At 51.7% G+C, this 22,668-nt stretch overlaps 2 protein-coding genes and 1 long non-coding RNA gene across 9 annotated transcripts; 1 reads left to right on the top strand and 2 right to left on the bottom strand.

Moving 5' to 3' along the window:
• Positions 1 to 686: 686 nt before the first annotated feature.
• Positions 687 to 7,244, bottom strand: LOC140897937 (uncharacterized). The gene is made up of 3 exons (XR_012154884.1): positions 6,107 to 7,244; positions 2,978 to 3,139; positions 687 to 2,323 (listed from the first exon to the last, which is right to left on the bottom strand). It is a non-coding gene; the product is annotated as an uncharacterized lncRNA (long non-coding RNA).
• On the top strand, positions 5,970 to 20,455 carry LOC140897927 (L-amino acid oxidase Cdc18-like). 4 transcript variants are annotated; one of them, XR_012154873.1, is made up of 4 exons: positions 16,674 to 17,563; positions 18,254 to 18,416; positions 19,111 to 19,152; positions 19,623 to 20,455. XR_012154873.1 is itself a non-coding variant. In XM_073311226.1 (3 exons), the coding sequence occupies exons 1-3, from the start codon at positions 6,043 to 6,045 to the stop codon at positions 19,903 to 19,905; spliced, it is 336 nt and encodes a 111-aa protein (XP_073167327.1). In that variant the 5' UTR covers positions 5,970 to 6,042; the 3' UTR covers positions 19,906 to 20,455. The 4 variants fall into 4 exon arrangements, 1 of the variants encoding a protein (XP_073167327.1); XM_073311226.1 differs by lacking the exons at positions 16,674 to 17,563; positions 18,254 to 18,416 and adding an exon at positions 5,970 to 6,053; XR_012154874.1 differs by lacking the exon at positions 19,111 to 19,152.
• On the bottom strand, positions 7,634 to 16,610 carry LOC140897895 (uncharacterized). Of its 4 annotated transcripts, none has more exons than XM_073311130.1 (5): positions 16,354 to 16,610; positions 14,414 to 14,527; positions 11,790 to 11,858; positions 10,513 to 10,629; positions 7,634 to 10,307 (listed from the first exon to the last, which is right to left on the bottom strand). In XM_073311130.1, the coding sequence occupies exons 2-5, from the start codon at positions 14,445 to 14,447 to the stop codon at positions 8,017 to 8,019; spliced, it is 2,511 nt and encodes an 836-aa protein (XP_073167231.1). In that variant the 5' UTR covers positions 14,448 to 14,527; positions 16,354 to 16,610; the 3' UTR covers positions 7,634 to 8,016. The 4 variants fall into 4 exon arrangements, with proteins under 4 accessions (XP_073167231.1, XP_073167228.1, XP_073167230.1 ...); XM_073311127.1 differs by having other exon boundaries at positions 11,790 to 11,861; positions 16,354 to 16,609; XM_073311129.1 differs by having other exon boundaries at positions 11,790 to 11,861; positions 14,414 to 14,524; positions 16,354 to 16,609.
• Positions 20,456 to 22,668: the final 2,213 nt, after the last annotated feature.

Genomic DNA, 22,668 nt, shown 5'->3' with positions numbered 1-22,668 from the left:
GGTCAGCATACCCTGCCTGTGAATTACAGCTAAGAGCTTTCATCGCAGTGTCCCTATTCCCATATTACAGAAAGGGAAAGTGACTTATCCAAGGTTATGCAGCAAATCACTGGAAGACCTGGCTCTGTCAGTCCTGAATCATATCTACTGGACAGTGATGTTTTCATGAAGGTTCTTAACTCTTCCCTGGCTACACAGACAAAATTATGCACCAGGGCTCACTGACTTAATGGGCTTAAACTACAGAACTTGCTGAAAATTGAAATTTTCAGCAGTTGTTTAGCTGGACTTTTTTCCTTGGGGCTTGTCTGGACAGGAAGTTACACCAATTTAACTACATCAGTGTAACTGCCAGTGTGGACACTTATTCTGGTATAAAAAAGTGTCCACACAGGGATTTATACCAATTTAGCTACACTGGTTTAAATTCACACCTTAGCCTATAATGCCATAGCTTCCCAAACAAGGAAATCTTAAATGTCATGTACCCCAGCTGATGCCATGACTACTTCTATCCAAACTCTCCCCAGTCAATGGTAGTGGGGTTACCTCCTGTTGGTAGGAATTGCAGAACAACAGGGGCTGTTGCACCCCAAGAATCTACTTTGCTTGCTAGGAAGCGCGAGAGAGAAATCAAATGACTCAATTTTTTTCCATCAGCTGAACATTTACTAAGGTGCAGTGAATGTGATCATGGTCCAATTTAGTTATGCAAACATAAAACACACATCACTTTCTGTCCAAAAGCATCAGAACAAGAGAAAGGGAATAAATACATTCAGATAAATAGAAAAGTGCAGACTTTTCTGCCAGGCAAGAACCACCAGCCTCCGCTCCTCTTCAGAGCCACCCATCCCAAACTTTCTCTTAGAGAAACCAGAGACTGGGGCTTGCGTCTAAAACAAGCCTTTTTTTAAAAATGTACTCTTAAGATAGTAGGGCAGATCCTCATCTAGTATAGGCTACCAGAGCTACATTAAGCCATGAAAATTTACACCAGCTGATCTGTGCCCCTAGATCTCATTAAATGTGGTTTACTAATAAAGCAATCAATTTATCCTCATACATTTTATTGTTTTAAATTCATCAGCTACTTCTATCGCTGGCCTAATATCAATGGACTAGCATGTTTTATAAATTCCCAAAAATCAGTTACTGACCAAGGAATTTTAACTAGTATTTGATCTGCTATAAACAATTCAGGTTACCAGAAGCAGAGCAGGTATTAGTGGAAATACAGACTAAAATATGTAGTAGCAGTGAAAGTCTGTTACACTGGTAATATGCCAAGGCTGCTTGAACTGACTTACGGTCAGACAAAAAATTATCCAGCCTTCCAATCCAGAATAGTTGAATATTCCACCCCCATGAGCATTTCAGGTGCATCTACATTCCATGCCTGAATGCTAAAAAAACTGAACAGAGCCCCCGATCAAATAGAGATTAACGGCCACTGCTTTATTTCTAGGTATCCATCTGTAGGGATCTTTAAGCGAATGTGAAAGTGGTCAACAGAGCTGGAACGTGCACAAATCCCTCGTGTTGTTTGTTATTGATAGGAGACTAAAAGCTTCCTTTATTATAAAAATCTGCAAAAGTTCATGAGAACATAAATAGATTTGTTCCTTTAATGCAGCCCACTGTTTGTTCATTGTGCATCAGGATATTTAGACCGAGGCAGGATTCCAAGAGACCAGATCAGTTGATGTCTATGTGAGAGGAAGAATAATCTACCCAGTGAGGGAATGGTTTTGCTTTGGGGACAATAAGCTTTGTTAGGGAACCCATCAATATCTTGGCAACTAGGGAAAAGGAGAAGCAACTGACTCCGAAGCTCTACAACATAGAGGCTTCTAAGTCTACCAATGGAGAGAATGGAGATTTCAGCATTTTCAAAACCTGCACACATCTTAAAAAAAACCAATTAATTTGTTAAGGTAAGTGCTTTTGCAAAATCACTTTGCATCTTAGCTGCCTCACTCCCATAAAAACTGGTTAACAACTTCTCTAGATCCTTCACAAAAACTCATCCCTAACACACAGATTGAAGAGTCAATAAAGAACTATTATAGCCCAGATCAACGGCCATGGGGGCTGTAGTGAAATGTGGAACAGGGCAGTTAGTTTTGTACCTGACCCGAGGCAAGTCATGAGCACCTTCAAGTCCAGTTGTCTTCACCCAATTCATTTAGCTCCTGGGTGAATCTAGTGATCAGCCCCATCTCTTGCTCTATGTTACGGATCCTCTGCTCCACAGCGCCCAGGCTTTGCACCAGCTCAGCCATCAGCGACCTCATTGCCTCCTGGTTTTTCACAATAGTTTCTAAACAAAAGGAAGAACACCCATATCTAATAGAACACAAGTTTCCCCTTTGCCAAAGAAAATCTAGTAGAATATGTTACTGTTCAGTGAAAAACACACCCCCCTTGTAGAGCTCATTGGAAAATGGGCTCCGCCCTCCCTGAAATTTTTGACAAAAGGTCAAGAACCAAACTACTTTGATTTAGAAATGCTGGCAGTGCCTCAAGAGAGCTGTACTTCAGTTTTCTCATATCCCCATTCTCCTCTACGAGTCAAGCTACTTTTCCCAGGATGCACCACAGCACAGGACTCCCATGATGGAAGACTAGTGCCTCGTGGGAAAAAGAAGTTTGGCCAGAGATCCGGACCCACACGGACCATAATCTTCTCAGCTTGACAAGGACTTCTTACCAGTCCTTTTTGCCCCACCACCAATCTTATCTTCTACTTAATTTGAAAGCACCTAAAGGCAGGAATCGTCTTTTTGCTGTTTGTATAGCAACTAGCAAAGGAGGGTCATAATCAGCGCCTCTAGTCTAGGGACTCCTGGACTACAGACAGAGCGAGTGTTCTCACTTTGCTTTCAGCAGACAGGAGTAGCTGCACTTCCTCGCCCTCCTTCCATTAATCTGAACCCCTTTAAACAGCATAAATTCAGTTTTTTGTACAGCTCACCTAGTGCCAACATGCCCATCTCTTGGTTCATGTCTTGCTGGATGGTAGAGGGAGCCTCCAAGGCAAACACCTCCTCCCACTGCCGGGGTGCAGGAGTGGTTGCTGGGATAAGTTCCTCTTGGGGCTTGCTTTTATCATCTTCCTGCTTAGCAGATCTGCAGGCTGCAAGGAAACCCAAGCTGAGACACTCATTAGAGAATCCACAGCAGTCAAAACAAGGCTCCTACAGCAGCCAAAACTATTTTTTTTCAGGGAGCAACCACTACAGAGCAAATCACATACTGAAGAGTATTGTACCTTTGAGTACCCTGGACTCTCACTGACCAGATGCTGAGCTGCTAATTCCTCCTAGTTCTCCTGGGCTGAAACAAACTTAGAATACAGAATTTTTTGTGTGTGGAAACAAAATCTATTTAGGAAGACTCCCTCAAGGTCCATTTTAATCAAAAGTGCAACTTACATCACTATATGCTTCTATTACAAACAAACAGAAATGTGTGCAAAGCAAAAACGGGAGACAGGAATAAGGTACTAAACTGCTGCACACCAACCATACTAATCCACAGAGCAGGAACAGCTCTTGTTCCAGAATCTCCACCCCACAGCTCAGAACCAACAGTCCCAGATTGTCTACCTCAGTAGTTCTCAGATTGTGGGTCAGGACCCCATTTTAATGGGGTCACCAGAGCTGATTTAGGCTTGCTGGGGCACAGGGTCGAAGCCCAGTCCCCACCACTAGGGTTACCAATTTTGGTTGGAGATATTCCTGGAGATGTCATCACATGACAATCTCTAATTAAAGATTTATCTTTAATTCCGGGAGACTCCAGGCTACTCCTGGTGGTTTGGCAACCCTATCCACTGCCCAGGGCCAAAGCAGAAGCTGCCCTAGGCCGAGGGGCTCAGCTTATAGGCACCCTGGGGCTGAACCTCTGGGACTTTGTCCCCTCCCACACGGCAGCAGAGCTTGGGTGGGCTCAGGCTTCAGTCCCCTCTCCTGGGGGTCACACAGAAATTTTTGTTGTCAGAAGGGGGTTGTGGCGCAGGGAAGTTTGAAAATCCCCAGTCTACTTTCCATATGTTTTTATTTAGTACCTGAAAAATACTGTCATGAAACCCCACCTAGGCAGTAAATCCCTAGGAGCAGAAAGATCAGAATGTTTCTTTACAAAACAATGTTAAAGAACAGAAAAGTCAACCCACTTCTATCCTCCCCCCCCCAAAAAAAGAATAAAAGAAAAAACACACAGAATTAAGATATAGGTGTTTGGTGAAGGGCTGATCCTAACTGCAAAAAAATGAACCAAAGATAAATAAAACAAACTAAACCCAAGATGACAATCTATTCAGAATTATACTGACGAGCTGCATAAAGAGAAGCAACACTTTCCAAACCACGTTTTCTTTAAAACTCCCCTAGCAATCTAGAGAGCCCTACCCTACTAAACTGCCTCTATCGTGTACTTCACTGTACCCTAATCCCCAGGAGAAACCCCCGAGTTTTCCCCGACCCCCTTTAAGTACCTGGGCCCCGCTCTGCGCCCCCACTCCTCAGCGGTTTCAGCCTGAGCTCACCCAGCCTAGCCAATACGGACGAGCTTGCCCCAATCTTCTCCGGCTGCAGCACCTGGCCGCCTTCAGGCGCCGCCGCTGCAGCTACTGCCGCCGGTCCTTCCTCCTGCAACGCGGCTCGCAGCTCGACTCCCGCCGCCACCGCGCAGCGGGCAATCGCCGCCAGCCGCTCCCCTACCGCGGCCAAGCGACCCCGCCTCTCCCCGCTCATCCTCACTACTACACTCGCTCCCGGCCCACCAGGGCTTTATGTAAAGCAGAGCCGGACGCCACCGAATCAACCTGCTCTCCGCCAGACCTCACCGGAGCAGTTTTCACACAGGTCCGCTCCAACTAACATTCGAAATACCTCCCCCCCGTTAATAGCCTCGTCTAGTCCAGCTTCATCAGTTCTGTTCTCATCCACCTGTTTCCGCCCCAGCCTTGCGGTTTGAGCCCAATATAAGTAGTTTCCTTTTCAGGCAGCTCATCTGCTCACAAACTTCTCTTGCTCTGCTCCCAGAACCAACCTACCTACCTGGGCCCGTTCAGTTTCCCCTTGCCAACCAGCAAACCTACAGGAAATTCAGGTAACCTTATTTGCTGAGTTGCTTCATCTTTATTGAGAGCATTGGTAGGAAAGGAGCGTGAGGTACCCAAAATTAATACCCTAAATTATTCTACCAAATATGCTGTAGGAATTATTCTGGGAGAATACTCTGGCCTGTGGTATAAAAGGAGGTTAGATTAGATTATCCCAATGGTCCCTTCTGGCCAGAGAAACTATGAATCGTATTTATTTGTAGGGGAATACACACAGGTATAGATTTACACATCTCACATCTATACTTGATGTCGTAGGTTGATACCCTATGATGGCATTTTATTCTCATCAAAAATCTGAGTTAACATCAAGTTAAAGTTGCTCCTTCCTGTTTAAAAAAAAAACCTCGGCAGCCAATTAAAACCATAGAGATTTAAAACAATGGCATGGAAGGATGAAAAGAAGAGCAGCTAAATAGTGAAATATCCACATGGCTCAGAGAGTCACTCAAATCAAATATTGCGTATTGCACATTGAAACTAACAAGCCACCTTAACCCTGACTTCGGCAGGAGAAAAATTAACTTTGATCTTAGTAACTCCAAAGAGGAGAAAAGAAAAACAACCTTAACTCTGGCCTCAGAATGTCCAAGAGGAGGAGAAAAAAAATAGAACCTTAACTCAAACGAGTTAAGGATTTGTTTTTCCATATGCAACTTTTCTCATTCTCTAATTGAAATCAAATTAATACTATCATTGATTATTTATATTATTACAGTGCCTGTGAACCTCAGTCACGGACCACGACCCCGCTGTGCCTGGTGCTGTACAAAATAGAGACCAGATAGTCTCTGTCTCAAGGAGTTTACAATCTAAGTATAAAGTCTTGACTTTTTGGGAGACTCCTGCACCCCATCTAAGGCCCATTGTGACTCAAGTTTTTTCAGAACAGAGGACTCCGGACTCTGGGAATGTTGGAAACGTAAGTGCTACTTTATTACAGCTAGTGAAAAGCAAGAAATAAAATTAAAGTACCCTTCTGCCCAAGCTGAATGCACTGATCCCGATCCAGGCAGGCTGCATTTACAGGGGAAAGATATCAGAGTCCATGGCTGATCCTAGGTCCTGTCACCCCAAACAGTAAAGAGCATTACTAAGTTAAAAGGAATGACAAGCAAACAGACAGACAAATGAATCCAGTTCTAAAAGCAAATGTCCCAGCCCCAGGAAATCCCAGGATCTGGGTTTAGTGAGAGGTAAGGAATCCGTTGTTACAGTTACAGGATATTGTAATGTTAACTCCTTCTCTGCTGGCAGCCGCTCTCTCAGACAGGGGACAGGTTCCAGCAGAGTCTCTGTCTTCAATCCCAGTTCTAGTCCCTTGCTGCGAGTGTACCTGTGGGGGTGAGTGTGACAGACAGGGTCTCTGTTGTCCCCACCTGGACAACAGCTGGGCTGTCAGGCCTTTCTGCAGCTTCAGTGGAGGGGATTGGCCTGCATTCTGATGCGGCCTGGACTATTATCTCTTCTGGCTCCCTTCTCAGGTCAGATTTGCCATCTTGAGGAACTGGGGGAGACACCCCCCTTTAGTCCTTCTGCAGCATCATTTGTAGACACAGAGATCGGCACCTGCCGCCCCAGATATTTCTGGCTTCTCACCCGTGCAACGAGTGCTCAGACACTGACTTCCAAAGAGCAAACCTGGACTTGTCCCAAATCCAGCCTCCCTACCTCTCCTCCTTTCACTCCTGACGGTATCTCATGTTGGTAATGGGATCGGAGTCTCACTTGCCTCCCCCGTGGGGGTCTCTGCCTTACTTGCTCAATTGTCAGTGTTGGTGCTGGCGAAAATCCTGGAGCCTCCTGTGAAACGTTCCCTGAATCAGAAATGTGAATGATCACTCGCCTAACGGTACAAATGTGACAGGGTGGGGGGTTATTGGGGAACGGTATAAATGTACCACTCAGGATTTTGGGGAATCATATAGAAGAGGCACTCAGGTTGGGGGGCTGGTTGATGGGGAATGGTATAAATGTGACGCTCAGCTGAGTGTGGAGATGAGATTCTTCCTTCCCACAATGCTCAGTCAGAGGCAGGCTCCCCTTGGCCCTGCTAGCACCCCAGTCGCCTGCACCCCTCATCAACCATCCCCCCCAGTTCCCCAAATACAAGTCCGCACCTCTGCCAGCCCCCCCCAATAAGTTGACCACCTTTCTAATGGCTGGTAACTGGACCCCTGAAGCCCCTCCCCTTTCTCCGTCTCTTCCCCCAAGGCCCCTCCCCTTTCTCCGTCTCTTCCCCCAAGGCCCTGCCCACTTCTTCACCTCTTTCCTTGATGTCCCACACCCCTGCTCCGCCTCTTCCCCCCACCCTTAAAAAAAACGGCCATCAGGGCCTGTCAAATGGCACCCAGACACACAAGCCAAAAGCCAGACTGTCTAGGTGAAAACCGGACTGGTGGAAACCCTACCCCCCAAATGCACAATGCAGCCCCCTCCCAGCACCTGGTCCTCACCTCCTCCTTTGTGCTCCAGGTGCTTAATTCACCCCCCATCCCCTGCAAATTCTCACCCCCCACGCCTCCCTGCTACTCAAGTGACCTCCTCCCCTCTGGCTCTGGTTCCCATCCCCCTCAGGCATGGGATCCGGGGGTGAGCCTGGTGCTCTCTGGGGTGACACATCCTCAGGCCAGGGGCGGCCATGGGACAGGGAGTGGGTGGGTGCGCGCGTGGCGGGAGACCACCTCTCGTTGGTCAGGCTGTCTCCCTGCCCTGTGGGGTGGCTGGGTTAGCGCCCAACAGCTGCCAGGAGCACCCACTGTCTGTCCCCTTCCTGGGGGCCTGCCAGTCTAGAGAGGAGGGCCTGCTGTCCGTCCCCCGTTTTGGGAAGGGGGCGGGGAGCCACTGGCCCCGGTAAACAGCTCCGGAGAAGGACGGGAGGCTGGTTAGGAAGTGGGCGGCAGCTGGGGCCAGGCCTCCTGGGGCAGGGCGGAAGTCCAGCCTGAGCTGCCATCCCCCAGCCGCCATGGGGCGGGAGCCACGTCTGGGGCAGGGAAGGCTTTCATGCCCCACCCCCGCAGCCCCCCGGCAGCGTGGGGGAAGGGCACGGATGCTGCTGTGGCATCCTCCGCCCAGGCCGGGGGCTGGCTGCTCCTTCTCTCCCCTTCCCCCCACCAGGTTGGCAGGAGGGAGAGGGCAGCCTCGGCACCGGCGGCGGCGGCTGGGCCTCTCTGTGGTTTGGTCGGGACAGTGGGGGCGGAGCCTTTCTCCGCCTCAGCCACGCCCCCTCCCTTAAAGGGCCGGTGTTGGGCGGCGGTGGCGTGGGCACGCTGGTGGCGGTTGCGGTGGGAGCTGCGGCTGAAGGCCTTGCCGCAGTCGGGGCACTTGTACGGCTTCTCGCCGGTGTGGACACGCTGGTGCCGCTCCAGGTGGGAGATGAAGCCGAAGCTCTTGCCGCAGACACCACAGGGGTAGGGCTTTTCGCCCCGGTGGGCCCGCTGGTGGGCCAGCAGCTGGGCCCCTGCCGCGAACCGCTTCCCGCAGTCCTTGCAGCGGTGGGGCCGGCCGCCGGAGTGGACCCTCTGGTGCTGGGCCAGGGTGGAGCTGACGGCAAAGGCCTTGCCGCACTCCTCGCATTTGTAGGGCCGCTCGCCGGTGTGGACCCGCCGGTGCCGCTCCAGGTGGGAGCTGACGCTGAAGCCCTTCCCGCAGTCCCCGCACTCGTAGGGCCGCTCGCCTGTGTGGACCCGCCGGTGCCGCTCCAGGTGGGAGCTCCAGGCGAAGCCCTTCCCGCAGTCCCCGCACTGGAAGGGCTTCCCGGCGGCGTGGGACTTCTGGTGCTTGGCCAGCGCCGCCGGCTCGCCATAGCCTTTCCCACACTCAGGGCAGCGGTGTGGCTTGTCGCCAGCGTGGACGCGCCGGTGCCGGTCGAGGTGGGAGCTGACACTGAAAGCCTTCCCGCAGTCCCCGCAGCGGTACGGCCGCTCCCCGGTGTGGATGCGCCGGTGCTTGATGAGGGCCGAGCACCAGCCGAAGCGTTTGCCACACTCGCCGCACTGGAAGGGCCGCTCGCCGGTGTGAATCCGCTGGTGCTTCACCAGCGAGGAGCTCTGTCCGAAGCCCTTCCCGCACTCGGGGCACTTGTGGGGCTTATTTGCGCAGCCCAAAGGCGCCGGGGGGGGCTCCGGCACGGGGACCGGGGGCGGCACGCGCCGGCGCCCGCAGTCGGCGCACTTGGTGGGATCCCTCCCGCTGCCGGCGGGCGCGGCCTGGAGCTGGGCCACGGTGGCGGCACCGAGGTGGTAGCTCTTCCCGCAGTCGGCGCATTTCCGCGGCTTCTCCCCGGTGTGGACACGCCGGTGCCGGTAGAGGTGGGAGCTGCGGCTGAAGCTCTTCCCGCAGTCGTCGCACTGGAAGGGCCGCTCCCCGGTGTGGACCCGCCGGTGCCGCTCCAGGTGGGAGGTGAAGCTGAAGGCTTTGCCGCACTCGGGGCACTGGAAAGGCTTCTCCCCCCGGTGCTTCCGCTGGTGGGCCAGGAGGGCAGCGCCCAGCCCGAAAGCTTTGCCGCAGTCCTGGCACCGGTGAGGCTTGTCGGCGGCGTGGACCCGGCGGTGCTGGGTCAGGGTGGAGCTGACGGTGAAGCGCTTGCCGCACTCCTCGCATTTGTAGGGCCGCTCGCCGGTGTGGACCCGCCGGTGCCGCTCCAGGTGGGAGCTGACGCTGAAGCCCTTCCCGCAGTCCTCGCACTCGTAGGGCCGCTCGCCGGTGTGGACCCGCCGGTGCCGCTCCAGGTGGGAGCTCCAGTTGAAGCCCTTCCCGCAGTCCCCGCACTGGAAGGGCTTCCCGGCGGCGTGGGACTTCTGGTGCCTGGCCAGCGCCGCCGGCTCGCTGAAGCTCTTCTCGCACTCGGGGCACTTGTGGGGCTTGTCTGTGGCATGGAGGCGCTGGTGCCGGATCAGGTTGGACCGCTGGCTGAAGGTCTTCCCGCACTCGGCGCAGCGAAATGCCTTGTCCACCCCTGCGGGTGCCGGCAGCTGCTTGGGGACTACCGTCTGGCCTGCAGGTTTGTCCTGATTCTTCCCCTCCAAGTTCTGGAGCTTCCCATCCGGCCCCGGGCTGGGATTCTCCACCTCCTCTTTGTCCGGGGATGTCCCCTGCGGCTCTGTTTTCCCAGGAGATCCTGGTGGCTCCTCCTCCTCTTCCTCTTCCTCCTCCTCTTCGCTCGCTGACCCTTCGCCTACAGGGAAAGAGAATCCAGATGTGAGTCACGAGGGAGGAGGATCTCCCCACTGCAGAACCTAGAGAAACTGAGTGAGATCAGGGCCCCGTTGTGCCCGGTGTCGCACAGACACACAGTGAGAGACTGTCCCTGCCCCCAAAAGCTCACAGTCTAAATATTTCACTCGTATGTGGTTTTTCTCCTTGGCTTTACTCCTGTTCACCTGGGCTGCTACTTCTCGGGATCTCCCCGTCCTCAGAGGCCTGGAGATCTGGGACCCATGGTTCTTCCCCTCGTTCCATCCAGGAGAGCAGGTCAGGTTTAGAAATCGGAAATCCCGCTGGCAGGAGGAGAGAAGAGGACAGATTAAGTTTTGATGGGATACTAATCAGGCTGGGTTGATTGTTTTACAGCAGTACATAAAGGCTCTAACTGAGATCAGGGCCCCATTGTGCCGGGCGCTGCACAGACAAACAGCGGGAGACAGTCCCTGCCCCAGCTGGGATCAGGGCCCCATCGTGCCAGGCACTGCACAGAGACACAGTGAGAAACATGGATTGATTCCAGCACATGGTCCATGATTAGAAGGGGATTGGACCATCTCCACGACATGCATTTGACACCTTGACCTAGGTAGACGGATCAGAAAGATACAAAGGGAAAATGATACAAATCCAGTATCTTTTCCCTAACTCCCTTTCAAAGCCCAAGGCAGCAGATGATCATTGTGGGCCCAAATCCTGTGGGATCTGGACACAGGAATCCGTCAGGATTTTTTGGAAATTCCAGGCTGAATTATTCAGCTGGGTGAATGCCTTCCCCATGGAAGCCCCTCAGCCAATAGATCAAGTACAAAATCCCGTTGGCTTGAAGTAGCAAGAGCCACTCGTCATTCCATTACTGGGACAACCAGAACCTGACATCCCTTAAAGGGCAGAGGGCGGCTGGGTGAATACAGATATTTTGGTTCACCGGCTGTTCCAAAGAAATTGAGGGGGGAAACATAGTCTCGGGTCGAACCAAAAATTATTTACTTTTTTTTTTTTAATTTTGGGGAAACCAAAACGGTAAAAACCCATTCATTTGGGGTCGAACGCAACATTTCCTTTTGACCAAATGCCAACCCTTGGGTTTGGATTTTGACCGTTCTGGAACGATTTTGCTGGCTCATTTTGTTTACTTAAGGAAAAGGAGACGTTTGAAACAAAATGTCCTCTCGAAGCGGAAAATTGAACAGTTTTGTTTGGGAAAAAGTCAAAACGCTTCAATTTTCCAGAATTTTTTTTATTTTTTTTTCGGCCGCAACAAGCACCAATTCTCACAATGCTTCGGGGTCGCTGTAGTTTTCCTCCACAAAAAAGTTAATCTGAGACATTTAATCCAGCTCTGCTCAGGGCTTTCAGGCCTCCTGGAGAGGTGGCTCAAATTGGGGCCTCCACCCTCCTAAGTCACTAACGACTTTTGCAAATCTCTCGTCGCCTCTGACTTGCAGGGACTTACCCGACACCAGCTCCCTGCGGTGGGATTCGGCCATCGCGGTGATCCGTGGCATGCTGATGGCCATCTCTTCTGCTAACAAGAAACGGATGAGACGGCGATTAGACGCACTGCAGGCCAGGGTGGTCTTGCCTGGGACAACCACCAGCCCAGCTCCCCCTCCCTTAGCAAAAGCAGCGCAAGGCGAAATAAGATCGATCAACAGTGCAGGGTCTGCTGCATGACCACTGACTTTCCATGGACTTCAGATCTCTCTTACGTGGCTCCTTATTGCCACAGCATCTGAGCTCCTTTCAGTCTCTAGTTAGGCTTTGGGAGAATTCAATTTTTATTTTGGTATCATTTTGATGGAGAACACCCAGGTTTATTTTTAAGCATTTTTAAAAATTATCACCAATTTCAGTGCCCACGGTTGTGGGAAATTATAGGGGGTGACCCCCGATAATAATTCTCTAATGACAGTAGACATTGCGATTCAGAAAGTTAAAGTTTTATAATGGTTAACACACAAATGGTCAACCTCACATCAGATCTTGCTCTAGGAATTATTTCGGGGAGTTCTCTGGCTTGTATTAGACAAGAAGTCAGACGAAATGTTTATAGTGGTCTCGTCTGGCCTAGGAATCTACCAAGTAAATTGCCTTAAATCAAACTCTACTAAGTTCTCCAGCAGCATTTTCCTTGCTTTGTCCAGCCGCGAATTTTGATGATTATCACTGGAAATCCTCTGTTTGCCAGACGCTGGGAATGGGTGACAGGGGATGGATCATTTGATGATGACCTGTTCTGTTCATTCCCTCTGGGGCACCTGGCATTGGCCACTGGGGGAAGACAGGACACTGGGCTAGATGGACCTTCGCAGATCAGGACACTGGGCTAGATGACCCAGTAGGGCCGTTCTTATGTTCTTATGAAATAGATTTTCCTTGCTTTGTGCATGTGCGATGAAATTGATGTTTTCCGACATAGACAGGATTTGACTGCTGTCGGTGAATAACATATTGTCCTCTATATCGGTAGGGCCCTGCCAAATTCATGGCCCATTTGCGTAAATTTCACGGCCATAACATTTTAAAAATCTTGCACGTCACGGTTTCAGATATTTAAATCTTAAATTTCACGGTGCTGTAACCAAACATGACTAGGTAGTTAAAAACGGCAAAATAGAAACACTCAAAGCCCTTCAGGTTCAGCGTTTCTCAAACTGGGGGTCCCGACCCAAAAGGCGGTCGCAAATCTATTGTAGGGGGGTCACGGTATTGCCACCCTTCCTTCTGTGCTGCTGTCAGAGCTGGGGGGCCGGAGAGCAGCAGCTGTTGGCTGGGTGCTCAGCTCTGAAGGCAGCGTTGCAGTCAGCAGCAGCACAGAAGGAAGGGTGGCAATACCGTGACCCCCCCCCCCACAATAGCCTTTTGGGTGGGGACCCCCAGTTTGAGAAACGTTGTGTACTTTTGTATACTTTTACCCAACAGTATAGAGTAAAAGCACACAGAAGTCCAGATTTCATGGTCCGTGACATATTTTTCATGGCTGTGAATCTGGTGGGCCCTAAATATAGGGCAGAGCTGTTATCCCCGTGTTACAGCCCAGAACCTGAGGTCCAGAAACACTAAGGGTGTGTCTACACTGCAAGCAGCAGTCCGTGGCAGTGAGTCCCAGAGCCCATGCTGACAGACTTCACTCCGGCACTGAAAATAGCCATGTAGACGTTCAGGTCGGAGCTTCGGCTCTGAAGCTTAGGGACGGGGGCGGGCTGTCGTTGGCCATGTAGATGTTCCCTAAGTGACTTCCCAAGATCACACACACACAGTCCATGGCAGAGCAGGGAATCAAAGGCTGGTTTCCCCCACCCAACGCAAAGACCCTCACCACTGCACCAGGCTTGCTCAAACAGCAAGAGCTCACGGCATATCCACATCACACTGTCAATCTGGATCCTGGCTTCTGAACATGGTGTTTCCAAGTCAGCGCTTGAGTGTCTGCACTGCATTGTAAATCTGGGCTTACAATTGCTAGCCTCGGGTCTCAGAGCCAGGGCAACACGTCCACACTGCGCTCAGGTCTGCGGCTTGAGCTGTGTCCACACTGCAAAATGACAGGGCTTGGACTCAGGCCACCCTTCTAAGTAGGGTCCTCGGTCCTGCGTGCTCACCGACCTGAGTCAGAATGATTTGTGTGCAGACAGAAGAGGGGCTTGGGCTGAAACCAGAGTCAAAGCCCAGGCTTAATGCGCAGTGTAGACGCACCCTAAAAGAACTCTGCAGGGGAAAGATCTCTGGCTTGGATTCTCCAGGTGCAGAGACCAGGGGAAATCTGTAAGGAGGCAGGGCTGGGGAAAACTGAGCGGATACTTGCTAGCCAGAGGTGCAAACCTGCTAGCCACTGTGAAGCACAAGTACCTACAGCCCTTCTGCCCCCACTGAAGTCTCTGGGGAGGTTAGGAACTTGGCTGTTTCTGAATGTCCCTCAGGGAGAAGAGGGGTGTGTTGTGTGGAAAACGGTCTCTCTCTCTCTCTGTCTCTCATGGGATCTCTAGGGGCTGATCTTCTCCCTGCAGAAATCCAAGGCGCTCACGTTTCTTCAGGCCTATTAGACAAACCACTAAGCGAGGGAGAGTGAATCCTTACCCAGAGATATCAGCGTCTCATAATTCTCCTGCATGGCGTCCCTGCGGAGGGCTCTCCGCCAGCCCGCTGCACCCTGCAGAGAGGCGCCGACTCCTCATGGAAAGCTACCAGCTCCTGGGGGAAAAAAGAAGCACCCCCCACTCAGTACCAGCTGCTCCCTGGAAAATCCCACCAGCTCAGGGTGGCAGGCTGGCTGCTTTGCTCTGGAATCTGGTGGCGGTTCCTGAAATCAGCAATTCCCCTGTTTTGGGGGGGACTAGGGCTCCGTCCCAACTCGAGCTGGGTGGGCACCAGAATTTCTGTTTCAAGGGAAATCCTGGGATTTTGAAATTTGGCTTTCATTCCGCAAGGAGAAAAATGTCCCCATGTCCTGTTTAAAAAAAAAACAAAACAAAAATCGCCTTCTGTCGGGGCAACCAAAATGTCTTATTTCAATAAAACTGAAATGTTTCATTTTGATTTGGGCTTTTTTAAATGGTATGTTCTATTGTTCTTTATAATAGAACAGAAAACCAAATAAACGTGGGAAAAAAACAGTCCTTCCGAAATGAAATTTCTGCAGAAACCAACAAGTTCCCGCAGAATGTTTTGATGTCGAAGAAATGGCATTTTCCAGTGGGAAAATGTTCTCTTGGAAATTTTTTTGGAACTACTCTGTTCCCATCCTCCCATTCTGGGATGTCTAACCCAGGAGAACACGAGGTGGGGTTTCTGTCTCCCTCTAGTGGCTGCACCGTGCAACAGCCAGTGCCTCAGTGTACCCAAGGCTAACACCACTTAAGTTTTTTGTCTCCATCTAGTGGCTGCACGGTGCAACAGCCAATGCCTCAAACCGTATATATTGCAGGCTAACAACAGGTGATTTTGCCCCATCCCCGTAACTGGCTTCACCCTGTCGGCCACAGATTATGAGCTACGGAAGCTGGGTCTTTAGGTTTATGCCATCAGATCCAGCTGTCCAGACTTCAATCTTTGTAATACTATATGCGCATTTTTATACAGTGTGGAAGGATGACCGACATAAGCCGGTGGTTGGGACGGGATCTAACCCCGAATCCTTCAGGACTTGCACTAACCCCTGGCTAAGAGGGTTAGGGAGGCACCTGTGTCCACCATTGTCTGGTAGGCCAGTGGTTCTCAGCCGGTGGTCCGCAGATCCCTGGGGCTCCACAGACTATGTCTAAGGGGTCCGCGAAAGGTTGTCGTTACCATAGGCCACTGGTTCTCAACCTGTGCTCTGCAGACCCCCAGGGGTCTGCAGACTACGCCCAAGATTTCCAAAGGGATCCACACCTGCATCTGAAACTTTTTAGGGGGTCCGCAAATGAGGAAAAGGGTCGAGCACCCAGTGCGCTAGGTGGTTTTCTGGAGCGGCTGGTGGCACCATAAAGGCCCCTGCTCCGGTTCAGCCTGGCAATTCCTTGTCTGTTCCTTGCTGGACGTTTTTAAGACCCCAACGCCGGGTCTCTTTCTTCCAGCGCAGACCCGGCCCCTCCCAGCAGGACGAAACCCACCGGGGACCCCGTGCCAAGGAACAGTGTCTCCGAGGCAAACGCTAGAAAAGGGCCGAATCAAAGGGGCGGTTCTGGGGGATTTTCCCTGGCACTGTCCCCCACAAAGCCATCCTCCCCCCCCCCCCACAATCCCCTAGATTGGGCTGGGGGCAGGAACTGGCTTTTCCTCTCTCAGCTCTTCAGCTTGTCCCCAGGAAAGTCAGTCTGTCCAGGGTGATGCCAATGGACCGGGGCAGATTTGGAGGGGGCTGGGAGTATCTTGCCCCCCTTCTGACTCCGCCCCCCCTTTTTTTTCCTGCCTCCCCCACGCTTTTCTGTCTCCTTCCCCCTCTGCCTGGGAGACTTGGGCTCTGATTCCCGGGCGGGTTTGCTGCCCCCAGCCCCAGCGCTTCCCCCCCCCCGACCGCCCCCAGGTCTCCCCATCACCTGCAGGCTCCGGCTCAGGGGCTGGTGCGGGCAGAGCCCGGAGAAAGCCCCCCCACCCCCGGGCTGGGCGCGGAGGGGGCTTGGAGGCAGGGCTCCCCCCACCCCGGCCAGCAGCGGCTCAACCCCCGGCTGGCTCCCGGAACTGCAGCTGCATCCGTCTCGCCCAGGAAACTCAACCCCCGGAGGTAGCAGCGAGTGCAAGGAAGAAACGCAGCAGCGAGTGCAATAAGCAGGGCCCTCTAGTGGGGACAGCCAAGGGGGGGGGGGCACCCCCCTTCCCCCCCATCCCCAGGCTCCCCAACCCCGGGGACAGAGCCGCGAGCCAGGCAGGAGCCCAGTCCCTGGAGGAGCTTTCCCCACAGGACGTGATCCTTGGGGAACCACGAGCCTTTCGGTTCCCGGCGGCCCCAGGGCCATCCTGCAAGGGTTGGGCCCCCCCTACACCCCAGCCTCCCCACGGAGCCAGGGCCCCGTCGGTCGGGGTCCCCTTGGAGGTGGAGAGCGATCAGGGGGAACAGGGCAGCCGCTCCCCCTGGGGTCCCGGGCCGAAGGGCGAGCCGAGGGCTGCGCCGGGCCGGCCAATCGTGGGGGGCTGTGAGCAGGTTTCAGGGGGGCCGCCAAGCAGGGCCGGCATTAGACTCGCTGGGGCCCAGGGCAGGAAGCCGAAACCCCACCGCCTGGGGCCAGTGCCGGGTTCACAATGGCGCCACGGAGCCGGGCCCATGCTCAGAAGGGGCCCCGGCCTGCTCTGCTTGCACTGCGCCCCGAGAACCCGACAACCCGCTGGCTCCCCGCCTGCCCCCCGCTTGCTCCTCTCGGCCGGCCCGCCAAGGGCTCCGCTCCCTGGCCCCACCCGCCGGCTCCTCTCTGCCCCCTGGCCGGACCCCAGTGCACCTCCGGCTCCGGGCAGTCTCTGCTTCCCACCACCTGTGGAGCCCCCCGCCCCCCCCGTCTCCCCAATGCTGAGCCACCTGGGACTGGTGCAGAAGCCTGGCCAGCCTCGGGCAGTTTGGGGGGGAGCAGTGAGGGGGGCTTGGCTGGGCCCCTCCAGGCAAGTGGGTCCTGAGGGAGCCCGGCCGGGGCAAGCCCTGGCCTGGCTGTTCTCACCACTCCCGAGGGGCCGCAGCGATTCCCGGCCCGGGAACCAGACTAGCCCTGGCCACGCTGCCGGCTGAGGCCGACGGACACAGTCGCCTCCCCAGCAGGGCGGGTGAGTGCGGCCGGGAGGCAGGGGGTGGGGACGTGGGGCTTGGGGGAGACTGGGGGGGGTGCTGGGCTGTGAGGGGGCGGGGAAGATCTGTGTGTGTCGGGGCACTAGGGAGTGGGGGTTCTGTGTGGGGTGCTGGGCAGTTGCGGTGAGGCCCGTGTGGGCAGGGGGGCGCTGGGCAGGGGTGGTGGTGTGCAGGGTGCTGTGCATTTGTGGGAGGGTGTGAGGGGGGCGCTGGGCATATTGGGTCAGGGGGAGGCCTCTGGCCATAGGGAGTCTGGGGTGGGGTATTGCGGGGGCGGGGGGCACAGCATGGGCCCACCTCCAAGGGCAAGGGGCACACTGGCAGCACAGGGCCGGGCAGGCCACTCTGCATCTGGCAACTGCCAGTTTGCCCTCGCGCTGGGCGGGGCTGGGCGGAGCGGGGACGCCCTCGCCATGCCATGCCCCATTGCTCCCGGCCGGCCCCTCGTTCCGGGGACCGACCTCTCTGCACCAGCTCCATTGCCCCCAGGGGTGCCCATATTTGGCGCCGGGCCCACAAAAGGTGAATCTGGCCCTGCCACAGGGCTGAAGCCTGGGGCCCTGAGCCCCGCCACCCGGGCTGAAGCCGAAGCCGAGGGGAACAGGTTGAGAACCCCTGCGTTGGAAAGCTGTAAAAACACCCAGGTTTTTTTTAACCTTTCCTTCTAGGTCAGGTTTTCTAAACCTCTGATCCTGTTTGTTGCTCTCGTCTGGATCCTCTCCAATTTCCCCACATCTTTCTTAAAGCACGGTGCCCAGAACTGGACACCGGATTCCAGCTGAGGCCTCCCCAATGTGGAGCAGAGCGGGACAACGACCTCCCGTGTCTTACGTACGACAGTCCTGTTAATACACCCCAGAACGATATTAGCCTTCCTCACAGCTGCCGTCACACTGTTGGCTCATATGCAATGTGCGATCCACTAGAAATCCCAGGCCCTTGTCAGCCGTCCGGCTGCCTAGCCAGTTAGTACCCACTTTGTAGCGGTGCATTTGATTTTTCCTTCCTAAGCATTTTGCCCTTGTCTTTATTGAATTTCATCTTGCTGATTTCAGGCCAATTCTCTCATTTGTCAAGGTCCTGTATTTTAAAACAGGTTTAAAACAAACAAAAGGAAGTATTTCTTTATACAATGCACAGTCAATCTGTGGAACTCTTTGCCAGAGGACGTTGTGAAGGCCAAGATTATAACAGGGTTAGAAAAAGAACTAGATAAGGTTATGGAGGATAGGTCCGTTGATGGCCTCTGTTTGCCATAAACTGGGAATGGACAACAGGGGAAGGATCACTTGATGTGTCCCTGTTCTGTTTATTCCCTCTGAAGCAGGAAGACAGGACACCGGGCTAGATGGACCTTTGGTCTGACCCAGTGTGGCCGTTCTTATGTTAATATAATATAATATAATTATAATTTTATAATTTAATTTAATTAATCATATAAATGAACAGAATGTTTTTATTGGCCTGAAACAATTTTTCCATTTGACAGGAAATGTTGAAATTTTTTTGGTTGTTTTCATTTCAGAACAGCAACAAATTTCAAACTCACGGCATTTCCCCTGAAACGGTAAATTGGATTCCCACCCAGCTTTATTCATCAGCCAGCCCCTTCTATTGCATTATGCACTGCAGCCACTAGGGGGTGCCGCTTTCACATGTAGTCACCAGTGAATCACAGAGATGAAGGAATTTGGGAAGAAATTGGGATGGAAATCTCCCCCTCCAGCCACCACCCAAGTTGGGCTCTGGGTTTGGGTCAGTTCTGATGATCTCTGATCAGCATATGAGAGATTCTTTTTCTAAGAAATCCCACAGCGTGCTTGAACCTACGATCATTAGCAATGCGGCACCGACCTCTGCCACTCCAGCTAAAGGCTGGGCTCCATTAGGTGGTAGTAGTAGTAGGCTGTTATCCTGTATGTGTAGCCATCACTAGCGGAGAGGGATGCAGCATAAGTGTGTTTTTGACAATGTCTTACACTGGAAATTCTGTCTGGTGAACCCACCCACCCCCATTTCTCCCTCCTCTACCTACAGAATCGTTCGGAAGTATGTCAGAAAACTTGTCCTGGCATTGAACCATTACTCCGACAGGAATGGCGAGGCCTGGTACCTGGTGAATAACATCCGGGAAAGGGTCAGCGAAGTGGAGAGGAACCTGGACGTTCTGGCCTATCCTGTGCGACTCTCCAAGCGAGGGAAATCATCCGTGGAGCTGTTCTACGAGGCTCTGAGAGATGCGAGGCCTTCGTCCCATTATACAACACAGTGCTGCCCCATTCTCCGGGTCTCTGACGTACCCCCTTTTCCTGCTATCTGAGCACCCCCGGGAGGTCGGGCGTGCCATTATCCAGAAGGGAAACACAGAGAGGCTTAAGTGACTTGCCCAAGGTCATCTGTGGTGGAGCAGGAATTGAACCCACATTCCCCAAATGTAACAGGGGTGTTTCCAATGGGGTTCTGCTGGGGTTGGTTCTTGGGCTGCTCTAATGACTTTTATCAATGAGCTGGAAGAAAACATAAAATCATCATGGATCAGGATTACAAATGACACAAACAGTGGGGGTGTGGTAAATAATGAAGTGGACCGGTCACTGATACGGAGCGATTTGGTAGACTGGGCCCAAGCAAACAATGTATATTTTAATACAGCAAAATGTAAACATCTAGAAACAGGGGTGCAGGCCGTGCTTACAGGATGGGGGACTCGAACCTGGGAAGCAGGTCGTGGTGGATAACCCGTTGAACACAAGCTCCTGGTGCGACCCAATGGCCAAAAGGGGTAATGCGAACCTAGGCTGCGTAAACAAAGAAATCTTAGTAGGGTTATCGCTCCGGCTCTGGGAGGGGAGTGGGATCTACTGGTTGGAGCAGGGGGCAGGGCAGGGAGCCAGGACTCATAGATTCATAGATATTTAGGTCAGAAGGGACCATTATGATCATCTAGTCTGACCTCCTGCACAATGCAGGCCACAGAATTTCACCCACCACTCCTAAAAAAGACCTCACACCTATATCTGTGCTATTGAAGTCCTCAAATTGTAGTTTGAAGACCTCAAGGAGCAGAGAATCCTCCAGCAAGTGACCCGTGCCCCATGCTACAGAGGAAGGCGAAAAACCTCCAGGGCCTTCCAATCTGCCCTGGAGGAAAATTCCTTCCCGACCCCAAATATGGCGATCAGCTAAACCCTGAGCATATGGGCAAGATTCATCAGCCAGATACTACAGAAAATTCTTTCCCGGGTAACTTGGATCTTACCCCATCTAAAAACCCATCACAGGCCATTGGGCCTATTTACCATGAATATTTAATTACCAAAACCATGTTATCCCATCATACCATCTCCTCCATAAACTTATCGAGTTTAATCTTAAAGCAAGATAGATCTTTTGCCCCCACTACTTCCCTCGGAAGGCTATTCCAAAACTTCACTCCTCTGATGGTTAGAAACCTTCGTCTAATTTCTAATCTAAATTTCCTAGTGGCCAGTTTATATCCATTTGTTCTTGTGTCCACATTGGTATTGAGTTTAAATAATTCCTCTCCCTCTCTGGTATTTATCCCTCTGATATATTTATAGAGAGCAATCATATCTCCCCTCAACCTTCTTTTAGTTAGGCTAAACAAGCCAAGCTCCCTGAGTCTCCTTTCATAAGACAAGTTTTCCATTCCTCGGATCATCCTAGTAGCCCTTCTCTGTACCTGTTCCAGTTTGAATTCATCCTTCTTAAACATGGGAGACCAGAACTGCACACAGTATTCCAGGTGAGGTCTCACCAGTGCCTTATATAACGGTACTAAAACCTCCTTATCCCTACTCGAAATACCTCTCCTGATGCATCCCAAGACGACATTAGCTTTTTTCACAGCCATATCACATTGGCAGCTCATAGTCAACCTATGATCAACCAATACTCCAAGGTCCTTTTCCTCCTCCGTTACTTCTAGTTGATGCGTCCCTAGCTTATAACTAAAATTCTTGTTATTAATCCCTAAATGCATGACCTTACACTTCTCACTATTAAATTTCATCCTATTCCTATTACTCCAGTTTACAAGGTCATCCAGATCCTCCTGTAGGGTATCCCTGTCCTTCTCTAAATTAGCAATACCTCCCAGCTTTGTATCATCTGCAAACTTTATTAGCACACTCCCACTTTTTGTGCCCAGGTCAGTAATAAAAAGATTAAATAAGATTGGTCCCAAAACTGATCCTTGAGGAACTCCACTGGTAACCTCCCTCCAACTTGACAGTTCACCTTTCAGTAGGACCCGTTGTAGTCTCCCCTTTAACCAATTCCCTATCCACCTTTCAATTTTCCTATTGATGCCCATCTTATCCAATTTAACTAATAATTCCCCATGTGGCACAGTATCAAACGCCTTACTAAAATCTAAATAAATTAGATCCACTGCGTTTCCTTTATCTAAAAAATCTGTTACTCTCTCAAAGAAGGAAATCAGGTTGGTTTGGCACGATCTACCTTTTGTAAAACCATGTTGTATTTTGTCCCATTTACCATTGACTTCAATGTCCTTAACTACCTTCTCCTTCAAAATTTTTTCCAAGACCTTGCATACTACAGATGTCAAACTAACAGGCCTATAATTACTTGGATCACTTTTTTTCCCTTTCTTAAAAATAGGAACTATGTTAGCAATTCTCCAATCATATGGTACAACCCCTGAATTTACAGATTCATTAAAAATTCTTGCTAATGGGCTTGCAATTTCTTGTGCCAATTCTTTTAATATTCTTGGATGAAGATTATCTGGGCCCCCCGATTTAGCCCCATTAAGCTGTTTGAGTTTCGCTTCTACCTCAGATATGGTGATGTCTACCTCCATATCCTCATTCCCATTTATCATGCTACCATTATCCCTAAGATCCTCTTTAGTCTTATTAAAGACTGAGGCAAAGTATTTGTTTAGATATTGGGCCATGCCTAGATTATCCTTGACCTCCACTCCATCCTCAGTTTTTAGCGGTCCCACTTCTTCTTTCTTTGTTTTTTTCCTATTTATATGACTATAGAACCTTTTACTATTGGTTTTAATTCCCTTTGCAAGGTCCAACTCTAC

This window comes from Lepidochelys kempii, chromosome 14, assembly GCF_965140265.1.
Source record: "Lepidochelys kempii isolate rLepKem1 chromosome 14, rLepKem1.hap2, whole genome shotgun sequence".
Classification (NCBI taxonomy): domain Eukaryota; kingdom Metazoa; phylum Chordata; order Testudines; family Cheloniidae; genus Lepidochelys; species Lepidochelys kempii.
The sequence above is the reverse complement of the archived record's forward strand: the minus strand, read 5'-3'. Positions and strand labels throughout refer to the sequence as shown.